Source organism: Sphaeramia orbicularis, chromosome 5, assembly GCF_902148855.1.
Source record: "Sphaeramia orbicularis chromosome 5, fSphaOr1.1, whole genome shotgun sequence".
Lineage (NCBI taxonomy): Eukaryota > Metazoa > Chordata > Actinopteri > Kurtiformes > Apogonidae > Sphaeramia > Sphaeramia orbicularis.
The window spans coordinates 1,874,758-1,898,375 of NC_043961.1; the positions used below are offsets into that span (position 1 = coordinate 1,874,758).

Genomic DNA, 23,618 nt, shown 5'->3' on the forward strand with positions numbered 1-23,618 from the left:
TGTTACACAAATTCACATTTTGGTCATAAGAAAGTGAAAGAGTGGAGATTAAATAGGAAAATACTTATTTGTATATATGAAAAAAAAAAAAAAAAAATAGGCCCAATATCCCTGTATCTCACTGGCATGTTTTATCAAAAATAAACAAAGAATAACAAGTTGAATTTGTGAGATTGTCAGGTTCTGTGGTCTGGAGGAGAACTCAACTAATTAAACGAAAGTCCATATATGACTTCCTTTCAGTGCTCAATTGGAACTATATTGATATCTCTAACCATTTCCATCTTATAAGCCATTAAAATGTGGCCCATTATAAGTAAAGGCAAATGTTTCATCACAAACATGAAGAAAACAGACACATGGTTACAACTAAAACAGTGTTTGGAGGACAGCGTTAGGACTTTACGGATCCCATGAAGTAGGAGAAGTTCTAAATTTTGGGCGAGTTGGGATGGAATGACCACCATCAGTTTGGCTGTTCGCTGTATTTAGAGTCGTTCCGTTCACTTCTTATTTCCTTCATATACAGTTGTGGAAAAAATGATTAGACCATCGAAAGTCATCAAAAACAGTGGTTCTGCAATCCAGTCCTAACTCCTGTGTGTATCATGTGACTAAAACAGACAGAAAACAAAACAGGGAATGCCTAAAAGCACTGTTTTTGTCAGTACAATGACATAGATATTGATGGAAGAACTGAAGGGATTTTGGTTTTTATCAAGAAAACATGTTAAATGGATAGATATCAGCTCTGAAATTAAACTATTATGAGCTGTTTTTGTCGTTATCATTATATTTGTCCGAACAAATGTACCTTTAGTTGTACGAGACATTAAAATGACCAAGAAACTGAAGAAAACAAGGGGTGGTCTAATAAATTTTTCTGTGACTGTATTTGACTCATCTACATGTGAACGTGTGGGGTCTTTACCAGCCACCACTTGAGGCCGTCCGGGTCCAGGTTGTTGTCTTTTTCATGGAGGACCGGCTGTTGTTTGGGGTCGTAATGTTGGCTGAACCAGTCAGATCCTCCCAGGTCTGAAATACAGGATCCAGAACAACCACACCTGAACCAGCAGAGAAGAAGGGATTATCACTACACTGAGAGTAAAAACAATACTTAACTGAAATAAAACTACATAAAAATTCCAGTGAACAAAGTATCATGGAAGAATAATATGAGTATGAACCCAACTCACAGAATATGGAGCCATTAATTAACAACAGATTTAGAAATCATAGTAAATGTCATGCAGTCAGTTATATTACCTTTTTCAGCTTTTATAATCTGTTTTTTTTTTCTCTAAAAACCAGAAACTTCATCTTAATTTAATGGAAAAACCTTAAGGAAAAGTAAAAAAAAACAATTCATCTAATTAAAACTCAAATTAAGAGCAAAAAAACCCAAAAAAACTGAACTACTAACTCACACATAAAACTAAAACAAACCTGAAAGACTGAATAAAATAAAAACTCTTCAGCTTTTATGCAGTACCACAAGTCTTTTCATATGCACACACACACATATATATATATATATATATATATATATATAATATAGATATAATATATTATATACACACACATATATTAGGGCTGTGCAATTAATCGAAATTCAATTACGATTTCGATTATTACACGCAACGATTACAAAAATTATGTATCGAAAAAAAACGATTATTAATTTTGAGTTGTTTTAATTCGCGTGCTCGCAAGCTACCATGAGCTGCTCGGCCCCGCCCCCCTCTAAGCTACAGCTGCTGCTAGCCGGCAGGTCCACCCCAAGAGGACAGTTGTACCTAGCGGTCTGGAAAAATAACAGGAGAATCCCAGCAGAAGTGCTTGGTAAACAAAAAAGGCAAGTCAAATTCAATTGTATGGAACACTTTGGGTTTGATGAAGAGACGAAGACAAAACCATTATGTGCAAAAAGTGTTTCGCAGTTGTGTCCGCACCGACCGTAACACAACAAACCTTTGTAACCATCTAAAGTTTAACCCCGCCACCTTTATCATAATCTTATGAATTAACTAAAACATAAAAAAACTCCGTCTACAACTTCGTCTGCAAATGCAATCTTCAGTCTCCGAATCTCTTTACGCTGCAACTCCCTATTAACCTAACTGAAACCTCACGGCACGCCACTGAATTTACTATGTTTCATACTACACTGAACATACTTGAATTTATAATTTGCACTTTACGTGAGTTTTTTTTTATTGCTCCAGTTCTATGGCAAGTCTAGAGCAGTTTAATTCCAGTGCACTATTTTTTACAAAAGGAACATACTTGAATTTACAGTACACTATTTGCATTCAAAGATTTTTTGTTTCGTACAAAAGTGAACATACTTTGTTTTAATGGTTAAAAGCTTTATTTATATTTAAAGAGTATATCTTACATTGTTTTGCAAGAAAAAAATAAACAACTTTAAATAATCGTTTTTAATAATCGTGATTTCAATTATTGCTAAAATAATCGTGATTATTTTTTTTTCTATAATCGAGCAGCCCTCAAATATAATATTATAATAAACTATAAATAAGACCTACAGGGTGGGGAAGCAAAATTTACAATGAACATTTAGTTGTTTTTCTCAGCAGGCACTACGTCAGTTGTTTTGAAACCAAACATATATGATGTCATAATCATACCTAACACTATTATCCATACCTTTTCAGAAACTTTTGCCCATATGAGTAATCAGGAAAGCAAACGTCAAAGAGTGTGTGATTTGCTGAATGCACTCGTCACACCAAAGGAGATTTCAAAAAGTAGTGTCCATAAAGACTGTTTTAATGGAAAGAAGAGAATGACTATGAGCAAAACTATTACCAGAAAGTCTGGAAGATACTATTAAAGAAGAATGGGAGAAGTTGTCACCCAATATGTGAGGAACACTTGCGCAAGTTTCAGGAAGCGTGTGAAGGCAGTTATTGAGAAAGAAGGAGGACACACAGAATAAAAACATTTTCTATTATGTACATTTTCTTGTGGCAAATAAATTCTCATGACTTTCAATAAACTAATTGGTCATACACTGTCTTTCAATCCCTGCCTCAAAATATGTACATTTCTGCTCCCCACCCTGTATATATATATATATATATATATATATATATATATATATATATATATATATATATATATATATATATATATCTGTGATTTATGTGTATTTGTTTGTATCACTCTATGCTGATGATACTCTATTTTATTTAAATAAATTAAACAGAGTATTATTGATATAATAAAAACCTTCAAAACTGACAAATTGAGTTCAACCAGTTTGTCTGCAACCAAATAAAATTAAAAACTCATCAGATGTCTAAACTGTCAAAATCCAGCCAGAGAATCCAAGGAATCTCCAAACAGTGTGTGGTGTTTTACCTGGGCTTCTCTCCCTCCACTACAGGCTCCACCTTCTCCTCTGGAGGCCCCGCCTCCTGCACAAGCTCCAGCTTCTTTGGGGTTCGGGTGGTGTTGGGAGGGTGATGGGTCTTGGTGGGGTCAGGGATCAGCTCAGATGGTGGCGCTAACAAGTCAAGTACTGCAGTAACACAGAGAAATGCATGATGGGAATCTGCAGACCAAGAATTATCCTCTCACTCAGATGTTTCCACAGTTCTTCATCGTAATCTGAAACCTGGAGTTTTGTGAGGTTACAGTGACCAGTCAGTGGTAGAAAAATCTGTCCATAAAGAGCACAGAAGACAAGGCTGGTTTTATGTGTGAGTTTATTCACCCCTTGTAAGGAGGACCCCTCTGGAATGAAAACACGAGTCTAAAGGTGTAGGAGTAAAAGGGTCAGGACGAGCAGAGGCAGTGAGTCTTACATACACAAGATCATGGCAAGACAGGATTCTTACAGAAAAGAACAAGGTTTCAGTCAGCTGACAAGTGGTCAAAACATCAGCAAGACATCCTGAGTAGGTAAAGAGATGTCCAGAGTCCGTTTCAATGAAAAGGGGGATAAACCACAAGATATAAGACGGGGGGGAGGGGATAAACCACAAGATATAAGACGGGGGGGGGGGGGGCTCTGGTCATGTGCGTTAGTATGAGACAAAACCACGGTAAGAAATCTGGGTAATACAGGGTTTCTGCAGGTATCAGCAAATCTAATTTAATGCTTTTAAATGCCCTTTTTAATGTCACTTTAACCTCCTAAGACCCACTGTCCACATTTGTGGACAAGAGTTTCACAACTTTATACGAAAAAAAGAAAAGAAAACTATCCACCACAAAGGACATTCCATAAAATTTTAAAAACCGCATTTGAAAAAACTGTTGCATCATGATATTTCCAATATAGGCACTTATTTAATAAAAAACAAAATAAGCTGGTACTTTGCTGACATTTCCTGGGTCTAAGGAGGATAAACAAATTTAATGTCCATGTTCAACTGCAGATACAGTTCAGAGCCGGAAACTGACAACAGGCTTTCACCAGGTTCTGAATAGTTCCTCCACCAATCACTTCTGCTGAAACTTGCATGTTCCCCATTTATCTGACATTTGCTAATATTTCTTCCGCTCTTTCATCACAGCATGAGCACGTTCACAGCACGCTGCATTCCAAGCATCCGCTGTTGTGACTTGGTGTATCGGCCATAAACAATAGCCAATTAAAGGGTTCATCACGCTATACTTCCAATCAAAATTATTCAATGTTTATATAATCAAAATAAATCGTGAATAACAATGTTTTTAACATCAAGTGTATTTAATTTTTAATGCCTCTGGACATTGAATTTAATGCTTTTTAATGCCATTTAAGGCCTTCATTTTCGCAAAAATCTATTTAATGACTTTTAATGCTTTATATTGACCTGCAGAAACCCTGTAATATAGATAGATAGATACTTATATGTAGACATGTAACATTATCCCTGTGTTCAGCAGTGTTTTATCAGCCTCCTGGTCATGTGATATGTTTTTCAGGTGAGGCAGAATATTCTGATGTTAAGGACTTTTAATCCAGATGAGCGTCTCTGTGCGTCTACGGTCTCACCTGTGTCTACGCTGCCTCCTCCTCTGTGGGGCGTGACCCGGCTGGGGGGCGTGGCTAAGGACAGGAAGTGCCCCTTCTGGATGCTCTGACTGGCGAGCATGAGGAAGAGGATGGCGGTGATCAGCGCCACAACGCACAGCTTCTTCCTGATCAACATGGTGGACAGGTGAGTGGGCGGGGCACAAGGGGCGTCTGTCCGTCCGTCATCTGGATGCGTTCTGCTGTCGTCTCATCTTCACCTCCTACAGTCGGTGAGGTCACTTCCTGTCCAGGGCACGGCACTGCATTCCTATTGGTGGAAACACAAAAGGGGGAGGATTCAGCACAGGATGACTGGATGTTAGTTAACTCAGTGTGATCTTAAACTGTCCCAAAAAAACAAAAAACTATGAGCAGGATTGATAAAACACCAACATTTGGTTCTTTCCCACTAATTACAGAACTTTATCTTCATAATCATAAACAGAAATATCATAATAACATTAATTCCAGACATCGGCTGTAAGTTTATGTTAAATCTCTGCCGATGTATTCGTGAGGCCCAGTTCTCTGTTCTCAACTGGACAGAGTTGAGGAGTGTTTTGAGGAAACAGAGGAAACCGAGGTGTAATTTGTGCTGAATAATGGAGGAATGTGTGAGCAGAGAGTCGACGTCTGAATAACAAACAGATCTGGAGTCAGTTCAGCTCCTTCTGTTGCAGACACACAGCCTCCAACTGTGCTTAAAGGTCGATTCAAAGTTCACATGTGGTTTTAGGTGAAGGCCGCTTCATTTCATAACGTTCTTAATCGCATTACGTACAGAAAAGCTCCTTCAGACTCGGTTACATGATACTGAAACACAGAGTTAAAAAACACGGTCCAGGATCAGAGCATCTCAGCATCATGTCACACAGTTATCCATCACATTCAGGAATTACCTTTAATGTTTATTCACAGAGACATTGACACACATTAACAAGAGGAAAATGACTTTAGAAACATAAAAAGAACAAGATGGTAATGACGCAAAAGCTGTAAAAAAAAAAAAAGGCGCAAAAAACGTCACAACAATACAAGGATGTAAAAGTTGCAACAAGATAAAACCGATGTAAGATGCAATAACATGAAAATTATATTAAATGTGAAAGAAGATAAAAATGACAAACAAGATTAAAACAAAGCAAAAGTCACAACATAAGAATGATATAAAAAAAAATGCAAACAAAACAAGATCGAAGTAAAAATGACACAGAAGACACATTAAGATAAAAATGTAAATAAAATGGAAACAGACTTAACTTGTGATTACACAAAAACGACGTCAAATATAAGATAAAAATAGTGTAAGAAACTGCAAAATCACAATGACAAAAATAACAAAAGTCGCACCACGAAGAAATTGACGCACAAAGAAAAAAAAAAAACACAAAAAAACAAGCAGGACCTAAAAGTTGCAAAAAAACCCCAAAAACAACTTTGTTTTTAAATGATGTAAAAGAAGCAACACAATGAAAACATACAGGGTGGGGAAGCGAAATTTACAATGAACATTAGTTGTTTTTTCTCAGCAGACACTACGTCAGTTGTTTTGAACCCAAACATATACTGATGTCATAATCATACCTAACACTATTATCCATACCTTTTAGAAACTTTTGCCCATATGAGTAATCAGGAAAGCAAACGTCAAAGAGTGTGTGATTTGCTGAATGCACTCGTCACACCAAAGGAGATTTCAAAAATAGTTGGAGTGTCCATAAAGACTGTTTATAATGGAAAGAAGAGAATGACTATGAGCAAAACTATTACCAGAAGTCTGGAAGATACTATTAAAGAAGAATGGGAGAAGTTGTCACCCCAATATTTGAGGAACACTTGCGCAAGTTTCAGGAAGCGTGTGAAGGCAGTTATTGAGAAAGAAGGAGGACACATAGAATAAAATTTTCTATTATGGACATTTTCTTGTGGCAAATAAATTCTCATGACTTTCAATAAACTAATTGGTCATACACTGTCTTTCAATCCCTGCCTCAAAATATTGTACATTTTGCTTCCCCACCTATACAAGGCACAACATAAGAATGATTTAAAAAAAACAACAAAATGAACTTCAGAGTTGCAATAACATGAAAATGACATGAAGGTTATGATGCAAAAATGATGTAGAAGTTGAAGCAAGTTGAAGATAAAAAAAAATTATGCAAAAGTTGCTACAACATAAAAATGATGTTAAAAAAAAAATGCAACAAAAAGTAAAAGGTCATAATGACATGAAAATACCAAAAGTCACAATGCAACAAAATGGATTTAAAAGACATGTCTGGATTAGAAAAACCACTAGGATCGTCAAATTTAACACAGTGTCTGTATTTATAGCTGTATATAAGACCATGTCAAGCCATGTGGTCCAGATAAAATGCACTGACATCTAGGTAGTTTTTCCTGTCCCAATTTTGGTCCATTTTTGACCCAAATATTTGATTAAAAATTCATTCATTTTGGGATGGCTCAGAGCAAGAGTATAATTTTTTTTGCATTTACCTGAGGTCATCATTAGGTACATCCTGGGGGGAAATATGTCTTCATTTCTCTTTTATTATTGGGTCTAAAAAAGCTGGCAAAGGTACCAAAATGTACCCAGTTTCATAGAAGCATCCACATAGTACAAAGTTTGGAGTTGACATTATTTTAGCGCTGAAACGATTAATCTAACAATTTTCCTGAATCACAGCTTTGTTTCCTTCATTTCTCTGCTGTGAAACATTGGTTCCACTGTTGTGTTTCACACGGACGCTTATTGTGACGCACAAAGAAGCTTCAGTTCAGGAAAACTGCAATAGAATACTTCCCTTCAATGAATCTGAGTTGATTAATCGAATCGTGAATTTTTGCATCGCTTCAAGCACCTAATTGATTTATCGGTTTCAGCTCTACATTATTTATATACCGGCTAAAGTTTCCTTAGGGGGTCAAATGAGTGGCCATTTTTGTCAAAAAAAAAAAACAAAAAAACAGTTGTCCTAAAGTCATAGAAGTGTGTGTAAATAATGCTAATCCATTTGTGCACAGACTACTGATATTCTCTGACAGTGGAAGCTCTATTTTCATAAATATTGGATTTGGAATAGCACGTGTATGTGAAAACTTTTGCTGGTGGACGGACGTGACATTACCCATGATGCTCTGGTCAGTCCCAGTACTTTATTAGGAATAAACTTCTAGACTTCCTATTGCTAATTGTGCTCTTCTTCATAAATGTTGGTATTGTGGATCTAAAACAATCCCAGCTGACACAAAAACACTAAATGTGTCAGTGGACGGATGTGACATGGTTGTTGTGGATCCATCATACTGATGCTCTGCAGCCATGTCAGCGTTTACACTAATGATCCCTGTGCAAAAACTAGGAGCACTGTTATTTATTGGATAGTTTGGCATCAGACTAAAGAGGAAAGAACAATATAGAATTGTTCTTTCTGTATAAAATGCCTCTTATTGTAAAAGTGTTGTAAACAGTGCTGTGTGCCATTCTTCATGTATGTATTGGTGGAACAGAAGCAGGATGGATCAGCACCATACTCCAGATTGAACCTGTACAAATAAAACATGTGATATGGAGGAGAGAATCTGGGAAGAAAAACTGGGGAATCCAAAAGAAGAAGATTTGTTTTTCAGCTTAGTTCAGTTCAAATAGAACTTGGGCATTTGTGACATGAAAATATAGCATTAATTGTGCTGAAATGGGACATTTTTGAGCTGAAAACATAGTTCATATGAGCATCAACATGTTGAACAGAACTGAAATCCTGTCCATTTGAACAACTGTCATTTACCAACACAAAGTTCCTTTGGATTCACTGGGATTGATTTCTTTTGCACAAAGACACAAATAAGACCTGTAAGCACATTTTAGCTGATTTCATTCTTATTAAACTGGTGCGGCCCACTTCAGGTCACACTGGGCTGAATGTGGAAGCTGAACTAAAATGAGTTGACACCCCTGCATTACAGTGATGATACACATATCAAACTGTTGGTGTTCAACAAAAGCTCAACATGTCGACCGATGCTGAACAGTGTTTGAACCGAAGGCTGCAGCTCCAGATCAAACTTGCAGAGTCTTGTCTCTGACTCATTGTGCTGTGACTTTCACTTCTTTATGACAGAGAAACACTCACAGTCAAACAGCAACATATGGAAGGTGTTGATAAAGTCCTGAGGGTACGTTAGCAGAGGAGGTGCTAAAGACGATGTGCAGACACTGCCACGGCGCCCTGACCGTGCAGATAACGTAACCACGGTGACAGAAAACAGAGCATGCTCAGACGAGTCCGGACAGATTCAGGTTCACTCATCAGCAGAACAAAGTCAAACCACGGAGACGCCACTGTTAAAAATTAATTTCCAGAACAAACAGTCACATCATTATCGATTGATGAGGCAGTGAGGAGACAAACATCAAACGGGGACATGACAACACAGTGGATTTAACATCAGAGATAAACGACAGAACAGAAGAAACCGCCAAACTGAGGCTGATCATGTGACCGTGTTTTCAACCAGATCACGACAATACTGAAAGGAGTTACAATCCAATAATAACAATAAATGTCAAATCAATCATTTTAATCCTGAAAACTGAAGAAACCAGATTGTAAATTATTTTTAAAAGATGTAACCCACAGAGTCTAGTGTTGAATGTCTGGTACAAAGTTTATGACAGAATATGATCTGTTTTAATAAACTATATCCTATATGTATTTAATATAATAACATTTAGTGATGATTTGTGGTGGCGTGTCTCGTCTTTTCAGTTTTGTTTTATTCTCATTTTCAGATAAAACTCTTACACACTGTAAACATCAGTGTTTTTTTGGTGATTTCTGTTGGAGGATGTTCAAATAGTTGTGGTACTTGATGGTGAAATATTTGTGGTACATGATTTTGAGACAAGGCGTGGGATTACTTAAGTGTTTCCACATGTGTAAATAACACTAAGTATTTCTTTTGTATAATAGTGTAAATTTCATTTTTGTCTTGTTTGTTTTTCTAGTGATCTTTTACTCTTTTACTCTTTTGTTGGTGATTGTATTGTGTTTTTTTATGTTTGAAATAAAACAATTCATTTATTCATTCAAATTTAAATTGACATACGTACTTTAATGCTGAACAAAGACTTAATAATATTATTATAGGCAATATAATTAATATATGAATGAATGTTTATTTCAGTTAAATACAAAATACAAAACACATACATATTAAAAAAAACAACAAAACAAAACACAGACATATTAAAAAAAAACCAAACATAAAATTAACACATTTTGTGACTGAAAAAGGAAGAAGCTGAAGCCGGACGCTTATTTCTGCTTCTCCTTTTCACATCCTTAGTCCAAGTCCACACCTTAAGTTGCAGCAGATAAATACTTAAACTTAAATTATACTACATTCAGTGTAATAAGTTATTTTGTAATCATATTACTTTCATAGCCCTTCATAATTTGACAAATTAAATTCTTTTTGAAACTCAACAGTGAGCTACACAATTTCACTTCATCCTTCAGTTCGTTCCATAGCTTGACACCAATAACTGAAACACTGTGATATTTAACGTTTGTTCTTACTTTACATTTTTCAAACACAAACATCCCTCTTAAATTATAATGTCCTTCTCTTAACTTAAAAATTTTCTGAATACAAAAAGGAAGGTTTTTACTTTTAACGTGAAACATAAATTCCATTGTTTTTAAATATACAATGTCAAAAAATTTTAGTAAACCAGATTCTACAAAAAGTGGATTACTTGATTGGAGATAATTATATTCATTATAAAAAAGTCATGTTTTGACATAAGGATCTTTTCTGCGATTTTAACCTTGTTGAATAAGTCATCAGAGACCAGATTTTTTTTTTATTTTATCTGTTGTGTTTAATAACTGTTCTTTATCTTTCACTAAATATCAGTTGTTAAACTTCATTAATAATTTATAGCAAAATTGAACTGAATTTACTTTGGGCTTTAACATCTACCTGACCAGTAAATTAAACATAAAAATGCATGATTTTCACTGAAAAATACAAAATGCAGAAAATATAAAATTACAAGTGGTTCCAGGCACAACAAACCCCGCCCCTCGCACGTACTGTAGCTTATTTTGGTATGGATCCAGCTGACGTCATCATGTATATGTGTGTGCTGATGTCAGTATATCAGTTGTCTCTATATATGTGATATATGTGCCAAGTTTTAGGTAAATTGATATAAAATTGATGTTTTAGTAGACATTTGAAATTTTGCCCATTATAAGTAAATGAGAGAAAAAAAAAGATTGAAAAAATTAATTAAAAAAAATTTGAACTTTGACCTACTTTTCCCAAAATGTAACCACATCTGTTCTGGGTCACTGGCAATCTATGCACTCAATTTGGTCGGAATTCAACCAATAGTTTTGCTGCTAGAGTGTTAAAAACCAAACAAACTGAACCAAAAACAACACTCCTTGCCTCCTCTTCGGGGGGCGGGGTAATAAATGGTGATAAATCACTTATTAAAGCTTAAATATAAAGACAAATTCATTTTTAAATTAACAAAATAAAAATAAATGAAGCAGTGAGATGCAGTGAAACAGACCTCAGATCAGATTCAGTTGCTGTGTGTGGAAACAGCCTCTGATTGGACGATGACTGTCACCTGACTCACTCTGCGTGTGTTATTTTAGGGTGAGTATATGGGGGGGGCGGCAGGGTTAAAGGTCACATGATTTCCTGTTCTGAGAAACATGTGATAGCGTCGTCCTCTCTGCCTCTGTGACCTCTGACCCCTGTGATGGGAACCAGCTGCATGAGAGGAAGCGGCGGTGAACTCACAGAAACAGACGAGATGACGCTTGCGCGGCGACGGCGTGAATACGAAGACGGATCGAAAGCGCGTCTAACAGTAGAAACACAAACCGCAAAGTGAACATCTGCAGATCGACTCCTGGTGCAAAGTGACTGCACAGGAAAAGTCTGAGTCGCCCCTGAAGGCAACACCAACAGACGGAAAAAGTGATGAAAAAGTGGAATGAGGACAGGAAGCGCACAGAAGGCAGGTTTCTCCTACTGTACGAGGACATGACGGACTCTCAGAGGTGTTCAACATGTCCTCGTCCTGGAAAAACCATGTATCTGTCAACTCTATATGAAGTCAGAAAAACTGTGTCTGCGTCTACAGATAGTCCCAGAGCATTTTAAGACTTTATGAAGACGTTTGTTTTTGATCTGAAACCCGAGGCGGATGTGGCTGAAACTCATCAACACTGGGTTTAATATTGATACTAATCTGTGTTTTACATAAGAAAAACAACTCAACTCCACTTCCTGTTTCTACCCAAGAGCTCAGTTTCAGTTCTGAACCTTTACTTAGACTCAGATCTGGTTTTGGTGGGTGTAGCGTTCAACTAAATATTTTCATATCAATCAAAATTAATAATTATAACGATAAATATCAACTCAAACATTCTAAAGACCTGTGGTTCTGCCAAATGATTTTTTCTGCATTCAACCTTTCGTTAGTGATTTATCACCATTTATTATAATATTATCCTCGATATTCGGCATTTTTCAGTGATATTTGTCCTAAATTTCATTCACTGATCATGTAGATGTTCATTAAAAGAATAAATAAACGGTTATTATATCAAATTAGAGAAACTGAAGAAAAAGTGATTTTCAGTAAAATTAACTACATGGGATTGCCCCCCCCCCCCCCCCCCCCAATTTTGTTCATTTTGTGGCTTATTTGTTCTTGTTGCTTTTTTATTTTTGGTAAATTTAATTAATTTGTTCATTTTATTCATTACTTGGCTGTTTTTGTAAATTTTCTTGCTTATTTCTCCATGTTATTGGTTATTATGTGAATTTTCTAATTCATTTTTGTACATTTTCATTCATTTTATTTTTTTTGTTCCATTTTATTTGTATTTATTTTGTTCATTTTAGTTCATTCTATTTTTTGCTCAGCTTGTGGCTTCATGGTGTTCATGTTCTTATCTTCTTGATTTATTCTTCATTTTTGTACATTTTATTGATAATTTTTGGCTGATTTAGCCTGATTAATTTTGCTATTTATTTTTTTATTCTTTGTTTTACTTCATTTTATTTTATTTTTTGCTTATTTTTTTTTCCATATTATTTATTTTATTTATTGTTTGTTTATTTTATTCATTATTTATTGTACATGAACCCAGTGTGTCCATCCACTGTCACTGATCCAACTCCATGGCTTTTACTGGTGAATCAGTGTTGTAGAAAATAACGGTGTTTCCACGGTAACTATGGAGCCTCTGATCATCCAGATGGGTCGTATCTGATGACCATGAAAAGATGACAAACTGTATTTTACACCAATTATTTACATGTATTAATAGGATTAGTAGATCTGCAGGTATTAAACAGTTTAGATCAGTAGATGGTTTTGGTCAACGGTGGATGTTCATTCGTTGAAGGTTTAGTTTTTTTAAGTCAGTCACATGTAGTTTTAAATATTCACAAACAGAAGGCCACTGTTTTATCTGGTGAATCTTTCTGTTTCAGACCAACTGGGCTCCTGTGGGTTTCAAAGGGTTTATTCAGCTCAAGGTTTTCTAACTTAATAGATTACAAGTCCAATGAGGTTTCCACTGGACAGGAAGAATGGGAGGAACGGTAAAATAAACCAAAGCTGTCGGTTCCACAGACTACAAGGAATCGAATGTTTACTCAGGCTTACTGAAGGACATGAACAAAATGGCAGGAAATTCCGGAAATACTCGAGGAAACTATGACTCCGACTCAACATCTCAACAACAAACCACAGCCTGGAATCACATGTTCACCAGCAGGGGTCAGTCTGGTCCCAGAACCAAAACCACCACCAAATTAAACCTTATGTATCCACAGACTGTATCAGCCACTGAATAAAGTATAAAACTCACTGTTTACACACATCTGTAGTATGGTATCATCAAGTTTTCTTCATCAAAACAAAACTCAAAGACACTTATTTTAACAGTTGCTCAAAATAATACTGTCTTTATAATCTTCATGTGCTGCATCAGCTGATAGTTTACATTACAGCTGTTAGCGTAGCTCTGTTTATAGACAGAAAACAGCCACAGTAAAACCACTACACTGGCATCTTTGGGAGAACTTCGCAGATCTTTATTATAATCACTATATTGAGAATATAGGTGTAAGAAAATATCGGTACTACAATATATCGCGATATTTCATTTCACAATACTGTATCGGTATTTAAAAGTACTGTATCAATATTTTTAGGTATTATTCAAATGCAGATATGGTGGAGGTTCATTTTCGATTTTCTTTATTGTTTATATCTTATTTATTATTATTTAACACCATTTTATTCAATAATGGTTATTTGAATCATCCTAAAGCACTTTTTTCTGTCTGAGAGGCAGATGTTCGTTCCTTTGTTGGGATTGCACAAAAATACTGTTCTGATGTTAGTTGTGAACTAATAGAATATGAACATTTGAACAGGATCTGAAACTGTAATGTCTGTAAAACAGAATTTAAGTTTTAACACAAGGACATTTTGTGATATAGCATTGGATCCTGTTGTGATCAAATAAAAATGTGTTTAGTATTTGTGCATATTTATGGTGTAATTCAGTTCTTCCAGGAAATCATCATTTTAAAAAAAGAAACAAACAAAAATTGCCACCTTAACCGTATCACGATATCAGGATATATCGTATCGTGATTTGTGTTGTATCGGCAGATTCTTGCCAATACACAGCCCTAATTGAGAATATATATTGTTTTACTTGTTTTATCCACTGTATTGTGCTTTTGAGTGAGTTGGGGTGTTTTTAATGCCTGAGTGTGGTTTTAATTTGGTCTACAGCCGTGACAAAAGAGATGAATTTCTGTTTTTACTTGGAACAGACAATAAAGTACCTGTCTATTTTTTTAGTATCTCAAAGTAGAAATATTACACAGACTCATTTAACCCATAAAGACCCAAACATCCACTGGCAACCAAAACCATCTACTGATCTAAACTGTTTAATTCCTGTTGATCCACTAATCCTATCAATACATGTCAATAATTGGTGTAAAATACAGTTGTCATCTTTTCATGGTCGTCAGATATGACCCATTTGGACGTTCAGAGGCTCTGTAGTTACCGTGGAAACACCGTCATCTTCTACAACATTGATTCACCAGTCAAACCAATGGAGTTGGATCAATGACAGTGGATGGAGCCACTTGTTTTATGTTCAGTTAATTCTATATTTTGTTGAGAGTCACTTCTTCCTAATTTTTTTCTGATTTGATATTATAACCAATAAATTACTTGGAGCTTTCATGAACACCTACATGATCAGTAAATGAAATGTTGTTAAATACCGGTTTTCACTGAAAAAAAATGCAAAATAAAGGAGATAATATTACAATAAATGATGCTAAATCACTTTAAGGTTAAATATAGAGAAAACTTTATTCGGAACTGCCACAAAAGTAGCTCTGGGTCTTTATGAGTTAATAACTGACAGAATCACGAAAACTCAAAACCCATTATCAAAACTAAATCATTAATTCATTTTCCTCATTCAACTCTTACATTAATCTGTTCATGTGAATGAAACAAGACGCAGCTTCACGGGGGGAAAAAGAAGCAGCTGCAACATGTTTTGAACTACAGACCGGAAGGTGTTTAAATTTAGACTAATGTTAAGACTAAAATATTCTGAATCGTGACACATATGAGGAGTTAGTCACATGAAAACCACAACACTGTGTCTAGTTATAGCAGATCTACAGTCGGACTTTATTTTATTTCTTTTCTCGAGTTTTAGGCACAAATGTAGTCGCTCTTAGGAGTTAATAAGGTTAATCTGTATCTAGTTGCTGCATTAAAACACACTCAGGCCTATTAAATATTACGTCAAGGTGTTACTTTACTCCCCAATTCTCCTGAACTCTTCAATTCAAAGATGGATATTGTTCAGTCATTTCTGATATCAGTTCCTAAATGTTTCCCAGTTTAACAAAATACAGAGCAGTTTTATGTTTGAGGATTTAAAGCAGTTTTACAACATATACATGAACATCTCTACACTGAACTGTGTTGAAGCTGCCCGTGCTGCATTCACTGACATCGATAACATTTAGTCTGTGGTGACCACGCCCGCTGAATATTTTCAAGTTTGGGATCAGTTCCTCATGGTTATTACTGTGGCTGTAATATATCTGCATTTCAAACTGTCAGCTGGGTTTGGCAAATGATGAAGCCACAGTCATTTGTTTAGGGGCTGGTTTTGATAAAGTGTTAAATGATGTTTGTGGTGACGTGTAGTGGTTGACTTTTCAGGTGGTGAATCATATCTGAGGTGCTGCTACCTTTTGTGGCAACTGTTTTCTGACCTATTTTTCAGACAGCCAGCGTTTATTCAATATCATCCTTGAAGAAACCCAAACTGCTGTCAATAATAGAGCCAGTGCTGCTTATCTTCAGGACAGTGTCATCCGTTCCCATTTTCTTGGCACTTTCCATGCTACTCTCTCCTTTCCTGATATACAAATGAGTACGTGTGGCGGAGTTTTCAGGATGGGCCGGGGAGGAAGTGCTGTGAGAGGGCATGACGAGAGAACGACAGTAGTGAAACTCCTGCTGTTGACACTGATGTGACAGTTAAAGGGCTCACATTTCTCTAAACCCACTTTTCTTAGCCTTTGGTTCATGTATTTCTTGTATTTAGTCCCTAATAGTTCAGACAGTTTGAATTTGAACCCTCCAGCTGCTGCAAAACTATCTTTATATTCATTCCGGCAAAAATTGAGGGGATTTCTATAACCTGTTTCAATTCCTGCTTAATTTGTTACGTCTATAAATAGTTACATCACAATATTTGCACATATCAGGTCCAGACTTCCGACAAACATTTCTCCGAATACGACATAATTGTTTGTCAGTAGCAGCGGTTGTAGTCCAGACTGAAAATAAGTCCAGACTTAGAGCTGATTACCTAAAATGCTCAGTTGCTGGTTGTATTAACGAACACAAGCGGCTGAACAGGACAGAGCAGCACAGCCAACAACCTGGAGGGGGCGGGGCATGAAGTGGGTCATTTGCATTTAAAAGGCCAGCATCCAAAATGACCTTTCTGGTGTCATTACTCAGAAATAGGGTTGAAGATGGACCTGTGGAGTTGAATGAATGAAGAATTCAGACCCAAGCAGAGCATTCACAGTTTATGAAGACCACAGGGAAATGTTTAAAAATGCATAATTCCATAAAAAAAAACAAAATATCACTCCTTTAAACAAACATGATTTATGATCCGATCCTCCATGTTTGTGATACAGTTACTTTATATATTGCACGTGACCCAAGCCACAATATATCGAGTATATTCGGTGTATCGCCCACCCCTAGTTTTGGGTGAATCTGTTGTTGAACGACCGTCAATTAAATAAAGACCAGCTGAATCAAACCAATTATTCATTTAAATGGTAAGTCTGCAGCACCTGAACGCCTCACAGAGGAGCTGCAGCATCTGGATCAATGAAGATAAAATGCACATCTTGTATTTATGTTGGATTCATGGCCGAGTTCTCTTAACCAACATTGACTGAAACACCAAGAGTTATGGACTATGAACTGAAAAATACCTCATGCAGTGTAGATTTTGTTAAACTCTCTCGTCGTTCTTGTGTTTGTTCAGGGTTAAACAGAGTTTTAGGATCCAAACGACACAGTACGGGACAAAAATGCATCATCATGTGACCTTTGTTCACCCTAATTCTAACCCCATGGTGGCGCTCTATGGTGTATTTAGGTAAGTTTGTGTAGATGACAACTTTTCAGAAAACGACCTGGTGTGTATGATATTATTATTGAAAACGAAGGTGGGGAAATATCTGTTTATTTAAATATCTGAATATGTGGATACAGGGTCCAGTTCAGCCCACTGCTTTGAGGTCAATGCCCAGAACCTGAACACAGCAAAACCAGAGGATAATAGAAAATCCAGACCAAAGACAGTGTCTGTGAAGGCAGCTCCACCACCACACACTCACAAGGCAAGTTTTTCCTTTCACTAAACAAATGAACGTTAAAACTGTCAAAACTTAATACCATGCTAAACTTAATTACCATGATGTAAAAGTGTAAGAGTCATTTTATGAGCCAGACTTTGGATGTAATCTTAAACCAGACACACCTCTACAGACGATGTCTGATGTTATTTAAACCGAGTCACATCTTCTGTCATAAATGCCTTTATATTTGTGTTTCTATCAAGAGCACAAACTTTCTTCAGAAGGTTCAAAATGATAAAAACAAAAAAACAAATGATTTAAGTCCATGTTTTACATCCTCACATTAAATAAGTCAAAGTTCTGAGTTAAAGCAATGAAGTAAAGCCACATAATCATTTACTGTCATAAATTATGGCTTTTTTGTTGCCGTGTTTATTTGCTGAAACACTGTGTTTGCTCAGAGAAACATTTCAATCTGTTATATATAGAATAAACACGAGTGCCTTGAATGCATCGCCCACTTCCTTTTACGTATGTTTATACTCTATGACCATCATCGGACCGGCAGAACGGGACGAGGGTCTACTGCGGATTATTTTAAGAACCTCTGTGTGTTTGAGACTAAAAATAGAGGAAATTAGAGGGGAAACTGCAAAGAACCGGCGGTCTAATGAGGAACCGACCAACTAGGATTACAGAAGAACACAGTCAGACATAATGACAGAGAACGTCCAACCTGACTCAGAGACCACGGAACAAATCCAATGAGACATGGGCAAGAAGCCACCAAGAAACTGGAAGAATACGAGAACAACCTGGAAGAACACAAGAACAAACTGAAGAACACCACAACAAAAGAGCAAGCTGGAAAAAATACAAGAACAAACTGGAAGAACATGAGAACAAACTAGAGGAACACCACAACAAAAATAACATGAGAACTGGAAAGAAAAAAACCAGAAGAACAAACTGGAAGAACACCACAACAAAAAGAACACAAGAACAAACTGAAAAAAAAAAAAACAGGAGAACAAACTGGAAGAACAGGAGAACAAACAAAAGCACACGAAAACAAATTAAAGCACAAGAGAACAAACTAAAGCACACGAGAACAAACTAGAAGAACACCACAACAAAAAGAAACACAAGAACAAAACCAGCATGAGAACAATCTGAAAAAACACAAGAACAAACTAAAGAACATAACAAAAAAAAAACAGGTGATGTGCATATTGGGTGATATCAAGGACAGAATAAAGTGAGCCACCCTAAACCTGACCTTTAAAAAACCGTTTCCAACCACTCGCTGGTCTTTCATCTAAACTTTCTTACCACTGTGTGATTTAATGATTTAACTGACATTCAGTCCTGAACCGTTAGGTCACATGTCATCCTCCAACAGACTCAGAGTTTGGTTAATGATTCAACATCCGATCATGGTCCCTCCCTTCGTCACTGTGTAATTTTGTATATTTTTGCTGTCTTTAGGATGTCGTTTTGTTCTTATTTTCAGATCAGTCTCCTACATAAAGAATGAACTCAGTGATACAGGAGGGTTTTGTCTTATTATTCCTTGGCATTTCTTCTAATTTACTGCGTCCTGATCTTGTGTATTTTAAGAGTAATTTAAAACCACAAACATCCATCAGGTTTCTGCAACTTTCAATTAGTTACAAAATTCAGCCTTTAAAGGGCTCATATTTCTCTAAACCCACTTTTATTAGCCTTTGGTTCATGTATTTCTTGTAACCTGTTTTAATTCCTGCTTAATTTGTTATGTTTATAACTAGTTACGTGACATTTGCACATATAAGGTCCAGACTTCCAACAAATATTTCTCCGAATACGACATAATTGTCAGCAGCAGCGGTTGTCGTCCATACTGAAAATACGTCCAAACTTGGAGCTGATTACCTAAAATGTTCAGTTGTTGGTTGAATGGGACAGAGCAGCACAGCCAACAACCTGGAGGGGGCGGAGCCTGAAGTGGCTCATTTGCATTTAAAGGGCCAGTGCTCCAAACCACCTTTCTGGTGTCATTACTCAGAAATAGGGTTGAAGATGGACCTGTGGAGTTGAATTAATGAAGAATTCAGAGCCAAGCAGAGCATTTACAGTTGATGTAGACCACAGGGAAATGTTTGAAAATGCATAATTCCATTTAAAAAAGCAAAATATCACTCCTTTAAAAGACCATATAAAGCCATGACACTGGGTCACCAACATGTCACACCTACATCGAGTCAATCAGTCAATTAACTCCTGCATCTGTTCATAATTCCATTTAAAAAAGCAGAATATCACTCCTTTAACAAATTATTTATGATCCACTGTAATAATCATCAATCTGAAAATCTTTATCATGAGAATATTCTAAGGGGCTTCATCCAGTCCCAACATATCCAGGTGGAATCCAGTCCAGACGAGCTGAGGCTAGTGTTCCAGAAGGAGTGGGGACCCTCGGAGTTTGGAGATGGACTGAAAATGCTTCTAATGAAAAAAACTTGGGCTTCCTCTTTTTCAGTCATTTACTACTTTCCATTCTCTACTGCACCAGAACTGTGCAGCTCTAGGAACTAATAACCAGCCTCAAGACTCGGACAGAACTTCCTAATGTGGGACGTTTAGCCAATATGATTTATGATGAATATGATTAGGACATGAACTGGGATCCAGTCTGGAGGAGTGTTTCTGTGTTAACCCATAAGGACCCAGTGTGACAGTTGTGTCAGTTCCCAAATGAATGTTCCTCCATATTTACCCATCCTTTAGTGATTTATCACCTATTATTGTAATATTATCTTTGGTATTTTGTGTTTTTTTTTCAGTGAAATCAGGTATTTTCCTACATTTAATGTACTGATCATGTAGATGCTCATAAACGCTCAGAGTAAAGTTAAGGGTTATTATATCAAAACTAGAAAAAACTGAAGAAAAGGTGACTTTTACAGCAAAATCTATCATTAATTGAACATAAATCTAGTGTCTCCATCCACTGTCATTGATCCAACTGCATGGGTTTTACTGGTGAATCAATGTTGTAGAAGATGACGGTGTTTCCACGTTCACTACGGAGCCTCTGAACGTCCAAATGGGTCATATCTGATGACCATGAAAAGATGACAAACTGCATTTTACACCAATTATTTACATGAATTAGTGGATCAACAGGGATTAAACAGTTTATATCAGTTGATGAGTTTAGTAGATGGTGGATGTTTGGGTCTTTATGGGTTAAATATTAGACTAATGCTACTGGACAGTATTTGGACTGTAGTTTCCGATTTAAAGATCAAGCATTTTACATTATAGTAATGAAATGAGATAAGAATAGCATAATAACCTATCAATAGCTTTGTTTTAGTGTTAAAAAAAAAAGTAAAATTACACAAACTTTTACATTTTCAAGTTGTAATGCATATGTGTAAATGATAAACTGAGACATAATATTAAAATTGTACATATTTTTTTTAAAGAAATTTCAGGATGTTCATGTTATTCACATTTCATTTTAAAGTATAATTTGTAAATATATAAATATTTTCATAATGTAAGCCTAATTTTACTTTACTTTCTTATACTTCCCTCTGAAACATAGAGAGCATGTTAGAGTAAAAAAAAAAAAGTAAAAATAAGTACAAATGAGGAAGAAAAAATCTGTTTATAAAAGTATGTGCAAAGGACATGAACTGTGGTTAAAGAAGCTGGATGAATATTTGTGGTTTTAAATTATTAGCAGAAGACATAAAACACGATTTTCAAGGAAATTTTATCTTCCGTACTGCCGAACTTCAGTCTGTCAGTATTCTCTGAAATATGGTGGACCAAATCTGTGGAATAATCTAAGACCTGAACTTAAATCTACATCTACTGTATCATTGTTTAAAAAGCGTCTGAAAAGGACTGGAATTCATGAAAAAATGTAAGGCTGTGTATCACTTGATTTGTATTTGATGATTTGTAATGTGGATTACATTTTTATTGTTTTTACTTTAGTTTATTATTTCAGTTATATTGTATTTTTTATTCTTTTTTGTTTTTGTGTATTGTTCATTTCGGGGGAGGTATTCATATCAGCCTTCTTTTTGGCTTCTAACCTCTCCTGCACAATTTTGTAACTTGTTTGAATGTTGTTTTTTTCTATTGCTGTTTTTATTTTGTGCAAATAAATAAAATAAAATAAATAATAAAATAAGAAATGGAACATGATGAAATATGGGTCAGTTTCTGATTTTGTAATTTAGAATTAGTTGTGAAAGACAAAATAAAAAAAAAAGACTAGAATCTATCAGAAGAAGCACGTTCTCAGCTGCATTTGAATAGAGTTTTTATCCATCAGTTCAGATCTGCGCTGTTCCTTTTACGCTAAAAGTTTGTATCTGTTTATCTGATTTTTTGTTTGTTTGTTTTTCTCATGCCTATACTTTCTATTGCTTCTGCTGTAATGCTTTTAATGTTTATGTACAGCACTTTAACTTGTCTTGTACATGAAATGTGCTCTAGAAATAAACCTGCCTGGCCTAAAGTTAAAGCCAAGTTTGAAGTGTTTTATTTTGTCTCCAACTGTTAAAACATGACTTTACATTTATGGTGAAATGTGTGAAAAACTGAACATCTGTTGACTGTGAAAAACAGGCTGAAAAAGAACAAAAAAGAAGAGGAGACAGTGAAGCAGGAGACACAACAGACACACAGAGAAGCAACAAACACACACACACACACACACACACACACACACACACACACACACACACAGCCGGTTAAACGGTTGCGTCAAACCCGCAGATTTGCACCAAGTTTACCGGAAACTTTCCTCAGAGTTTCCACCGACACTCAAAACACACACAACCCACGACCCGGCGAACCGGTCCGACCCACGTACGGGGACTCACCGTGTGGTCCTGGTCCTGGTCCTGGTCTGGGTCCTCCACCTTTTCTTCTTCTTCTATTTTTCTTCTTCTTCTTCTTCTTCTTCTTCTTCTGGCCTTTGTGGAGCAGCGGTTGTGAGGGCACGAGGATGATGAGGGTGCCCAAAGACAGAGAGGCTCCGCCCACCAGAGGAAGAGGGAGGGGTAAAAAAAAAAGGGGTGGGTGGGGGGTGGAGGGGGTGTCAGCGGATCCTATGGTTTCATGGGGCGGGTTCAGGTCTTTCCGGTGTGTGCTGATCTCCACAAATAACTCACAGATAATTCTATCAGTACAACCGTTATTTTAGAAACACCCAAGTCCACAGGAAAACAAACAAACAAACAAAGAAACAAACAAACAAACAAACAAACAAACAAACAAACACCCCCAGAAGATCAGACAGAATATGAAAGTCTGGACCTTCAGATAATAGAAGGTTTAACAGCAACAGAACACAGTCAGAACCTGAAGGCATCAGAATAGTGTTCTATGTAGTGTTGATGTTCCACCTCTGACCAGCAGGGGTCAGTGTGGTTCCAGAACACACTTAGACCAAAACCACCAACAAATCTAATCCTATGGTTTTTGTTTGTTTGTTTTTTTTTACGTTTATAATCAAGTTTAATGTAGGACCAGGAAGGACTTTTGTGTTTCAATTCAACATAGAGTTAAAGCATGA

The 23,618-nt window shown here is 36.3% G+C and overlaps 1 protein-coding gene across 1 annotated transcript in view; it reads right to left on the minus strand.

Moving 5' to 3' along the window:
• LOC115419998 (CMP-N-acetylneuraminate-beta-galactosamide-alpha-2,3-sialyltransferase 2-like) overlaps positions 1-23,055 on the minus strand; it is a 34,438-nt gene extending 11,383 nt beyond the window's left edge. The window contains exons 1-4 of the mRNA XM_030135099.1: positions 22,924-23,055; positions 5,015-5,303; positions 3,391-3,550; positions 932-1,067 (exon numbers count right to left, since the gene is read on the minus strand). Of these exons, the coding sequence (XP_029990959.1) occupies positions 932-1,067; positions 3,391-3,550; positions 5,015-5,171 (453 nt within the window). The 5' untranslated portion in view covers positions 5,172-5,303; positions 22,924-23,055. The remainder of the gene's footprint in view (positions 1-931; positions 1,068-3,390; positions 3,551-5,014; positions 5,304-22,923) is intronic.
• Between the last annotated feature and the right edge of the window lie 563 nt (positions 23,056-23,618).